The following is an 11,307-nucleotide window of genomic DNA, read 5'->3' as shown; positions in this document are numbered from 1 at the left end:
TGAGTTATTCCCAGACTCTATTCTAAATAAGGCATAGGGTGGATGTTACGAACATAACATGTGAAATGTAAGGTTGAATCAAATCATTAACACTAGAACAGCCATGGGTTGGGGTCATTTGACCCTGTCAAATTTCAGGAGCCTCCTTTCATGACTTTTCCTAGATACTGTATGTGCGTTCTACCACCCAGTATCCTTACATTTTCAATATCACATCAGGATAAGCTAGTATAAAGCTGTTTTGCAGTTTACTGTCTGTCATTTCCCAAGAGAAAAAAATCATGATTGAACCAAAACCAAAATGTTCATTTTAATTTAAATTCACCGGACATGGCTGGTATGTGCTGTATATCTGTGGTAGTGTGCTTATCACAACAGTTTAGCTTTTCGAGTGTGAATTTAAGATACGAACCCTTGTCTCCTCCTCCGCCTAAAATGTGTCAGCCACTGTCAGTGTGGTTGTCATGGTGCCCAGGGGAAATTATCACTGTTGCAGGTGACAGGCAGTGATGCAGAAAGATCTTGACATAGCAGATGCCTTCTCTTGACTTATCACCATGACTTGTCACACGCGCTGTTTACAGTCATATCTTTCAACAGGGATCACCCATAATTAGGCCCTGTGGATAGGTCTCAGCATCTGGGTTGTTTAGTTATGGAATGTAAACGTTACTAAATATATGATTTCCTAGATAGCTGTGTACTCTCATTTGGTTCCTCTCACCTTCTGAATGTTGTGTGTATTGTTGACATGAATAAACACTACTGCTGTTACTTATTAATAAACATCAGAGAGAAAAACAATCCAGAAAAACAATTTAGACTGTTTTGAATTACTGACAGTGTTTTGCAGTGGCACACCTGAATAACAATGTATTTTATGTTAAGAAAGAAAGTGGAGTACTTTTTCTTTCAAGTAATTGTCTTGTCATGTCGTCGTCCTGATGTATTCAAGCCATAAGAGATGATTCTGAATCAATATGTCTCATTACGTTGCTGCCTGTGCTGTTCCTTAGGAAGGCCCACAGGAAAGCAGAATGTCATCCTCAAGTAGGTCAAGGAATGTGTGTCTGTGACCTAGAATATGAGCAGTCTGAATGTGTAAAGGGAACAGATTGGGCTACTGTAGGATGTACAAAATATGACATAATACCCAGGTCAAAGTGGAAGAGATACAACTTTTTGTGAAGTCACTTGAAAGAATGTTGTATTGTTCAAGCAAACTTGGGTTGTCTGAAATTCATTGATATATTGAGTTGTGTATGTGTTGTGTTTTGGTCAGACGTGTACATACAGGGATAAGTAAGTGATTAGGGTACTGGGTACATACAGGGATAAGTAAGTGATTAGGGTACTGGTCTCCAATTGCAATAGGTGGCCTTGCTGAATATCCTAAATGTATTCAAATCTTCTCATTCGCATTCTCAAATACTGTAAATGTTTATTTTGGATCAATGATCCAAATTTGACAATGGTCTTATCTAATTTGACAGAAGTGTTATCCGTTGATAGTTTTATGCCATTTTGAAAGTTAAGCAAACATATATGATATTAGCATAAACCCACCCCAAAAATGTAACTACTTTATTTTCTTACTGAAATCTTTCTAGTAGACAGATTATTTCCCTGAAATTGAGTTATTCCTCCATCTAGTGGTTGTATGAACATGCTGTCTTTGAGGGTAGAGAGTAAATACCGTTCATCTTTAGCTGTGTTCCTCTCAGAAAACCATAAATGCGTCACAAATGTGCACGGTGTGGCCTGGGGTGGTCCAGTGGTCTAGCACCACCGCGGTCTACAGTGCACACATAATTATGCCCATGACGGCATGGGTTCGATTCCGGCCCATGCCCTGCTGACATGCCCTCTCTCCTTACTTTCCTGTCTGTCTTCACTGTATCTGTCCAATGAAAAATATGAGTGGGACTGCCCGACTTAACTTAAAGTAACTTGCCCCACTCAGAAATAATCAATAAAAATGTGCTTGGTGAGGGAGAAAAGGGGAGTAGCAAAAATAATAAAACAAGCATCGTTTGAGTGATTAGGTGCATGATGGCATGTACTGTATGAGATATACAAAGTCAATTAAATTTAAAAAGTACATTAATGTGTATACTACACAGTGCTCAATACAGGTCAATACAGCCTGCGTATAGAGACCTCTCTGTCATCTCGACTCGCAATCAATAATATGGGTCTCAAACCATTTAATGAATGTCTACATCATCACTGTGCCTCTGTTTAAACAGGGGTAATTTAAAGCTGTCTTTAGTAACAGTAACAGTAAATATGTTATGTAACAATAGTGGAAAATCAATGGTGCATTGAAGAGGCCTGTATACTAGGAGCTGCTGTCCTCGTACTGCAATCTGGTCAACACCAGGAGAGTCCGGAGTGAGTGGGAGGGTGGCTGCAGACCTGCAGTGTCCGCCCAGCACACAGAGTCATTCTCAGTCTCACATTTAGAGAGGATAGGGATGAATACCTGATCCCAGAGCAGATTAATTCTACATGTTATTCTGTTGAGGTAATAACTGTAATGTGATCACAGAGCAAGCAGACGGGAGTGCCCCTGAATTTCTTTTGGCAATTGACTTTTGTGAGATGATATCACTCATCATATCTTCACCTTCATATCAAATCATAGTGTATATATATATTCACTGGCAGAAATACACAAAAAAATGGACACTATGGGCTAGATATTAATTCCATTTGGAAAATAATGTGATTGGTTTACTTTACAAAGAGTGGTCTGTAATGTGATGTGTGTGAAAGGTAAAACAAGAATGCAGTTAATATGAGAATCCGAGAGGGGGCGCTATTGTACAGAGTAAGGTTGTGAGGCTCTATCTAGTGCTGAATCATTATGGACGTTGGATATCCTTGAAACTGACAAATACCTTCCAGCAACTGATTAATTCGTAACCTTACAAAACAATTACTAAAAACATGAAAGTAGGTCAATTACATTTAATCATGAAAAATAAACACCATTTGGTTTACAAAAGGAATGTAGCCTACTATATTAAGGCCAGATTTACATTTCAGTAAGAAACCAAAACCAAATGTCATACAATCACCAGACACTGAAATGGAAACAAAAAAAAAATCAAAAAAACATGTCTAAACACAGTGTTTTCGACCAATAAATAAACATAAATAGTCAATCAACAATATTTTTCAGGCTCGGAATGAATTCATAGATATGGTGAGGTAGTTAGTGAACTACATTATCAATTAATCAGCCTCTTAATCATGTCGAGCAAGCGGCTGCGTACCAAATCACACCGTTCTGTGATACATTCTGGACAGCACAACTACATTAAAAAAGTGCTCAGCAGTTGTGGTCACATAACATTATAATAGCTAAATAATACAGCCCTATCTGACAGATTCTTACATGACAGTTACAAGAATGAGAATAACAACAACACAGTTACAGTAGTAACATTTACTCAACACAATCTCACTCCAGTTGCTCAGATACACAAGTTTGGTCCATTGGATGAGATTGGTATTTAGAATCTGTATCTGCATTCCTCATTCTCATCTCACAACTGATATAGTTAGAAAAATACGAAGGGTTTGGGAAACCAGTTCCCATCTTTGTACTGAAGATGTGTAAAGTCTTTTAATTAAATTCTTCTTTGATTCCAGCAAAAAGAAGCCGCAGGTTGTCTTGACTTATACAAATTGTACAAAACTATACAAGTAGTACCGTAAGTCGTACACTTATTTCAGTACATGGATTCTTCAACAAGCCCATCTGAAATGAAGAGAAACCGTAAAAGTCAGTGTCGATTTATTGGAATGACTGTGAACAGAAAATCAATCACACTAACAAGATATTACGACTTGAAAAATAAACAGTTGTAAATTGGAATGGATTTATTCTATGTACAATAAAATGTTAAACATTTTCCTAACATTGTGTCATAATCACCTTGATGTAGGCTACTGTGCAGAAACGTCTCGAGGTGGTCCAACTTAGTGCTTTCATCGTGGCACCCTGACCTGAGCGTAAAGGTGGTGTTGTCTGAGGTGAACTGCTCCATGGGGAGGGAGTCTACCACAGAGGAGAGAGTCAGGGCTGAGGAGGACGTCACTCTGCTGGTGGGACCCTGGGATGTCTGGGTAACCTCCGGTCTACACAACCCAGGCTGGTAGCAGTAGGAGAGAGGCCGGGCGTGGCAGGGGGGCGTGGCCTCCTTCTCTGACACCAAGTCCAGGTCCTTCAGGATACTATCAAACACCCCCTCCTCGTCCAGGACCAGCTCAGGTTTGACGAGCGGGTGGACGACGACGGGGGAGTGAGCAGGAGGGGGCAGCAGAGGCCAGTCGCAGGGGGCAGAGGGCAGGGTCTCTGAGGTGGGCAGGTGAGGTACGTTCCGGACGGGGCTCAGGGTGTGGTACATGTCGAAACTGCTGGCGAGGGAGGAGATCTGCTGGGCGAGGATGCTGATCTCCACCTTCTCCCTCTCAATCTCGCTGTACAGGAAGGAGACGTCTGTGGCGGTGGGCGAGGGGTCGGGGGTCAGGAGGCCTTGGGGGATGTGATGAACCTGTAAAGGGCGGGAACCTCCTTGTAGCTGCATAGCGAGGCTGAAGTCTTCGTGGTGGAGGACACAGTCCGCCGCGGTCTCGCACATGTCCGACATTCCGGACAGACAGTCAGGAACCAAACGTGCGTCGGTGGAGGGGAAGTCGTTCGGGGGAGACGGACAGGAGGAGTCTGGAGAGAGGACGTCGGTCAGGCCGAGGGGACCCCGATGATCGAAGGTCTGTTCGGAGGCTGTCTGGAGGGGGGGAGAGGAGAGCGGGGAGAGGTGGCTAGGACTAGGCCCGGCCCTGGGGCAGTGGTGGTAGTAGGATGGAGAGCTGTCGGGCGAGCCTGTCAGCAGGTGCTCCGGATAGCCACACACATCCAACAAAAAGTCTGAGCTGTTGTCCTCCTGGAGCGAGGTTGAGGAGAGGGAGGACGCCGGGCTGTAGGGAGGGGTGGAGAGGAAGGTGGGGGTCTCCACCATGCCGACAGGTGAGCCCCCGTCTTGGTGGGAGCTACATGGGACATAGAACACGCTAGAATCTGACGTCCTGCTGGTCTTGACGCTGGGCTCCTCACTCTGGCTGTTGGACTCGTGCCGCCTCTTGGCTCTGGCGGGGCCGTGGCTCTGAGTCTGGGGCAGATGAGGAACTGGAGAGGGGCAGTAGGCCTGAGGGGATACGCTGAATGCACTGGTGTTGATTTTTTGCGAGAGAAAAGTGGCCTCTGTTTCCCTGCAAAGGATTTAAGAAGAATTTTAGTTCATAGCTCATTATAGTTCAGTCTTTAACTCGGTATTTCAAGGATTTGAAGGATCAATACAGAACAAGCTAAAAAGATGAAGACTTTTTAATGTTGTTGTTAGTCACCTGATGACGAAGTTTGTACAGCTCACTTCCTGGTTGGCAGAGTCCTTGGTGGCACGACTGTAGATCCAGGTCCAACTGAGATCCTTGCATTGTAGTCTCGTCACCATCTCAATCTGTGATCCTAGATCTGCCTGCACTGGGAGACAAAAAGTAAAAGTGTTCATGAATGTCAAATGACTTAAAACTGATGTCTTACACTATCATTTCACTAAGTACTCAACCTTTCCTTTAACAATGAATATGAACAACTGTGTTATTCTGCTATTATGTTTTTGTGCCGTGTACACTTACGCAAATTCTTATGAGAGCGTGCGCTCAAGGACAGGTCGTCTGGGTGGAGAAGGCTGTACCACGAACGACCGATCATCTCCTCCGTTGAGTAGCCCAGGTAGAACAGCACACTGACGAAACAGCAGTCAGAAAGTCAGTGAGCATCTCTGTATACACAGAATGTAGTGTGCTGATGTATACTGTAGTGTGCAACCATGTAAAAACAAACTGTTGATCAATCGACCGTCTATTGGGATACATTTGGGATGGCGGCCATGTTGTACCTGTCAGACAGCTGCGTGAAGGTCATGTCTAGTCTGTGGACGCTGGTGAAGCTGTCTGAGAAGCTGGGTGACGTCCCGCTCTGCAGGCGGTTCACTGTGGGAGTGCAGAGGGCAACGAACACCTGTCCCTCTAGAGGGCAGAAGAGAGAGGACTGTGGGACAGCCTGCATGCGCCCCCTAACCAGCATGGAGCAGCAGCTGCCTTGCTGGAGTCTGAAGGCCTTGGAGGTGTGCATGTGACACACGAAGCTTCTCTCTGGAGACGAACAAATGAGATAACGTTAAGTTCATGTCTCGTGTTTATTATGATTATTATGACGTATGATTCTAGAATTTCTCCAAACTTCTGGAACTAAAGAGTCAGAAGTCATAGGTTATTTAAAACATTTTAAATATTGTTTCTTCTTACCTGTTAGTGAGGTGTTGTCCATCTCCAAATTACGTTTCACGGTATCTACGTCATGACTTTCTACCATGTCGTAGAACGTGTCTCCCTGAAGCACATCCATCTATGGTAGAAGAGGTTCAACATCAGCAACCAATAGTATCACTCATATAATTTACTAGTACAGCATGAGGTTACAGAGCGGACAGTAAACCCAAAAAGTTACTTTTTTAATACTACTCTTTCAAACTTCAGCAGTTACTTACCATAGAGTGACCCAGGTATTCAGACACATTTTCGGACACGTACACGAGCCTCCCCTCCCTAGTGACGACCAGGATGAAGCCGTGTAAGGCCTGGAGAAAGGCCTCGTATGGCAGAGAGGAGTCGGACCCCTGTCCAGCTGGGAGTCCTGGGAGAAAGAAGAACCCACTCCATGCTTAGCTACATCACACAGATACAAGCATGTGTCCTTCTGGTACAAGCCCCTTTAGGAGGGGGGACAGCTTAGTACAAGTTCTTTGTTTGAATTATGACGTTGTAGAACTCTCTTAAAAAAAATAATAACGGAAGTTTGATCTAATAACATTTCAGCAGCAAGCAAGCAACCGTTGGAACTACAACCATATCAGTCGCTGTAAAGTTAGTTAGTCCATATGTTTATATGTTTATAAAAGTACACAGTTACATGCTAACTCCCCCCTGTCTACATACCCCCGTGTGAATAGGCCATATAGTGTATAGAAGTACAGAAGTTCACATAATAGATACATTCTCAGATGTCTACCGATCACTTATCCCCCTATTGTTATATATATATCCCCCCCTATGTACCGTATGTCTATTTATGTGTCATTGTTGTTTTTTTATTATCTTAGGACTGTGTTTGTTTGTTAGCACCAAGGGTTTGCACTTAAATTTCGTTGTACCTCGTTGTTACAATGACAATAAAGATCATTCATTCATTCATTCATTCATTCATTCATTCATTCATTCATTAAAGTGACAGTTATCAGCGCCAGGACTTACCCTGGAAGAGGACTGCCTTCCTGATGAAGGTGCAGATACCAGCCATGGAGTGCAGGTAGGAGAGGCGCTCCTGGTCCTCTTCGGGGATGGGCAGCAGGGAGCGCATGTTCCTGATCTCACTGTTGATGTGGTCCCGCCTGGCCTTGGAAGCCCCTTTGGTGGACCTGTGTGAGACCAATTAGATTAGATTAGATTAGACTAGGTTAGATTCAATTACATTAGATTAGACTAGATTATATTCGATTACATTAGATTAGATTAGATTCAACTGTATTGTCATCACAGAGTACAAGTACTATATAACCAAATGCAGTTTAGCATCCGACCAGAAGTGCAAATAGTGATATAAGGGCATGATATGCATAGAACAAGAATGGTAGTGATAGATAACTATGTAACATGCAGTCTATGCAGAGGTAGTATTGTAAACATCAGTATAGCTTAGAGGTATATACAGTTATGGGCTGTATACAGTTATGAGCTATGTACAATTAGGTAGTTCATGTACAGTGAGGTAGTTCATGTACAGTATCTAATGTGCAGAAGTATAAAAGAAGCTATATCAAGAGACATGCGCAATGTGCATTATACAGTACATGGCTACAGATGTCAGGATTGGACGTCACTCAACGTGCAGAAGCAGACCTAAGTGGCAAGGCAGCACTACAGCTCTGTCTCTCCCAGTCTACATAAAAGCACTCTTAGCTACATTGCAAGCCTGAACAGAAAAACAAGATAGAAACCTAATTTGGCTGCTCTTTTCCCTTCTCCTCATAGGCTCCTCAAAGTGCCTTGCTAGAGAGAGGCTTTGTTTCCCTTGCCCTTGGGTGCTTGAATTGGAGGTACTATAATGATAATATGCCATTTAGCTGACGCTTTTATCCAAAGCGACTTACATTGCAATGAGCGCATACATTTTCAGTATAATATGGTCCCAACGGGAATCGAACCCAGAACCTAAGCGTTGTTAGCGCCCTGCTCTACCAACTGAGCCACAGAGGACCACTCCATTATTACAGAATAGGCGATTTAGAAGAGATGCTCATTCAGGTACAGTACACAGGTTCCTATGGACCATGGCTGATATGAGAGGCTGTCTGTCTGAAGCAGAGATGAGGAGCTTCAATGTGCTCCTCTCTGTGGATCAGTGGTTTGTCAGGGCCCATTGAGAGAGAGAGAGAGCCTCTGTTTTATAGCTGCCAGTGTGTACTAAAGAGGGCGTCAGACACCAGGGAAGGCTGGGCTCCTGCTCCTCTTATTGCCTTATAAAGCGGGTGTCCTCCGAGCAGCGGCCTCCACGTCACACTCACAGAGACAGTGCCACAAAAGGACTTTCTCTCTGCCTAACAAAGTCTAGCAGGAGCATCTCTTCTAAATCTAAATCGCCTATTCGGTAATGATTGTTTAAACAGACTAACAGACAGCCATAGCTCTTTTGGTATTATATCTGAGACGCTAATATAGTTTTTTTTATCATTATTATTATTATTATTATTATTATTAACACACATTTTCTTTGTCAGGGAATGTATGACATCTAGTTTGTTTGTGTATGTGTGTGTGTGTGTGTGTGTGTGTGTGTGTGTGTGTGTGTGTGTGTGTGTGTGTGTGTGTGTGTGCGTGCGTGCGTGCGTGCGTGCGTGCGTGCGTGCGTGTGTGTGTGTGTGTGTGTGACACATATAGATGTAAGTGTAGCAGAGCTGAATGAGCCTCGGTTAAACGACAGTAGTTCAAGTTGCAAATAAAGAACACTACGGGATTGTATCGTATTAAAGCAGGCTACAACAGGCGTGTAAACTTTCCCAAAACAGCACAGCATTGACACAACCAACCACCAAAGGCAATTGAGTAAGCGACACTGACCTGAACCTCTTGCAGCCTCCTCGGCGGGGGTCCACAGTGAGGGGATGCAGGGGGTCTCGGCGGGGGTCCACAGTGATGGGATGCAGGGGGCCTCGGCGGGGGTCCACAGTGAGGGGATGCGGGGAGCCAGCGGAGGAGCCGCGGTGAGAGGAGCCGACGGGACTTTGGGGAGATTCGCAGCACACAGTCATTGTAACACTTGCTCGGCCACCTATAAAGTTGTGCGAAATATAACAGATTAACTTACTGTCACATCAGATATAGCCTACATCCAACTTTTACATTTTACCAAACCATTTTCCAAACATAAGAAAATACACGTTCACATCGAAACGTGAATCAATCAATAACCGACAATTATAAAAAACAAGAGTGAATTAAAGTTTGTTGTAAAAATTGTTTATAAATTGTTTATATATATATATATATATATATATATATATAATATATAGGCTATATAATAATAATAATTATAAATAATAAAAAGAATGGCCAGATTGCCATTGATGAAAAAGGAGAGAGGTGCATTGGTAGAAACATGCCCAAACTCCAGTTCCTCCTTACCTTCTCTGTCTCTGTCTCTGTCTCTCTGTCTCTCTGTGGTTGTGAATCTCGTCTCCGTGTCCCTCCTTTTATAGGCTCACTCAGGATGAACCTGATCGCTTTGTTTAAACTAAAACCCTCCGGGTAATGTTACTTGTTGTGACGCAATGACAACTGATGGGCTATAATTAGTTACGCGGGCTCTAAAAATAACTCCCGTCACACTGAGAGTGCGCTCGTAAATTTGCTCTGAGAGTGCCGGAGCGCGCACTGCGTTCGACGTCATAAAGGGACCAAGTCATTTGATTGGACAAGAGGCGTTCCGTGAGTGCTGATCAGATTTCCAGAGGGAATTTACGAACGCACCCACTGTCGGAGCTGTGGATGGCAATGCGTTAGGCAATTTAGGGTTAAAAAATATCTAGAAGTAAAAATAAATAAAAACACGTTAATTACCGTTCCACAAGGACATTTGGAAATGTAATGTATTTCACCAGTGAATTCTTCTCAACAAAATCTACTACAATAACTTGAACAGCCGAATGGGTTATTATCCCTATAATAAACTAGGCTGGAGTACAGATTGATGGTTTTCTCGCCAACTATTATACACTGTATAAGCTACAACAACGACACGGGATTAAGTAAAGTTGCATACGAGACAAAACACTATTTAATTTAATTCGCATCAAACTGATTGCTCTTTTGAATCAAAGTCTATATCTGGAACAATCGGCGAGGATGCTGGTGGCACTGTGTGTGCATATGTGGAACTCTTCCCCTATTTGATAATAATATGACCCAAACCCCCTCGGTCATCCCAGCTTTTAATGAGCTCGTTCATACACCCTCCTCTCCCCCAGACTGAACAGACAGAGATGTTCTCAACTCACTCACATAGCTGGAAAAATAATAACGGACGTTACAGGATGAATTTAATTTCAACCTCACTACCTCACAACTACATCCTCGCATCCTAAATGTACTTGTTTTAAATCCTTTCCATTCTGTCCATTCTTCTATTAGGTCTGCCTGCTGGTTTGGTCTGAGAGCAGGTACTAACTGACACAGCTGTATTGCCACACAGCAGATGCCCAACCGACCTGTTGGGAGGAGAAGCTTGTCTGCTCAGGACTGAATAGGCACTGCACCCATTGAAAAACTCTGCACTTTATATATATATATATATACACATAGCACTATCCAATGCACTGTTGTCTGCCCTGTGTTGTCCTGTTTTTTGCACTTGTTTTTGTTCATGTATACAAAAAGCAAAAGCATAAACGCACCCACTGTAACGCCAAAGCAAATTCCTATATGTGTCAAGCATAATGGCAATAAACGTTATCTGAATCTGAATCTGAAAAAGCTGATGTTGGGGACTGGGTGAGGAAGGGGTGAGGAAGGTGTGAGACAGGGTCATAAGGGGCTGTGGTGACAGGGCCACACTCACTGTCAAGTTTGTCTATAGAGGACCTGACAGGGGACTGCCGTCGACGGGCAGCCACGTTCAAGTAA

General features: G+C 43.4%; 1 protein-coding gene across 1 annotated transcript; it reads right to left on the bottom strand.

Moving 5' to 3' along the window:
* Positions 1 to 4,017: 4,017 nt before the first annotated feature.
* On the bottom strand, positions 4,018 to 9,437 carry LOC308175364 (neuronal PAS domain-containing protein 4B-like; the record flags this gene model as incomplete). Its single annotated transcript, XM_080551041.1, has 8 exons — positions 4,018 to 5,280; positions 5,416 to 5,551; positions 5,707 to 5,816; positions 5,970 to 6,225; positions 6,379 to 6,478; positions 6,621 to 6,766; positions 7,384 to 7,553; positions 9,247 to 9,437. Coding segments are annotated over 8 exons (2,372 nt in total), but the record flags the coding sequence as incomplete, so codon positions are not given.
* Between the last annotated feature and the right edge of the window lie 1,870 nt (positions 9,438 to 11,307).

Source organism: Nansenia antarctica (assembly GCF_963989245.1).
Source record: "Nansenia antarctica genome assembly, contig: SCAFFOLD_416, whole genome shotgun sequence".
NCBI classification, from domain to species: Eukaryota; Metazoa; Chordata; class Actinopteri; order Argentiniformes; family Microstomatidae; genus Nansenia; species Nansenia antarctica.
Note: the sequence above shows the minus strand (reverse complement) of the source record. Positions and strands in the feature narration are given on the sequence as shown.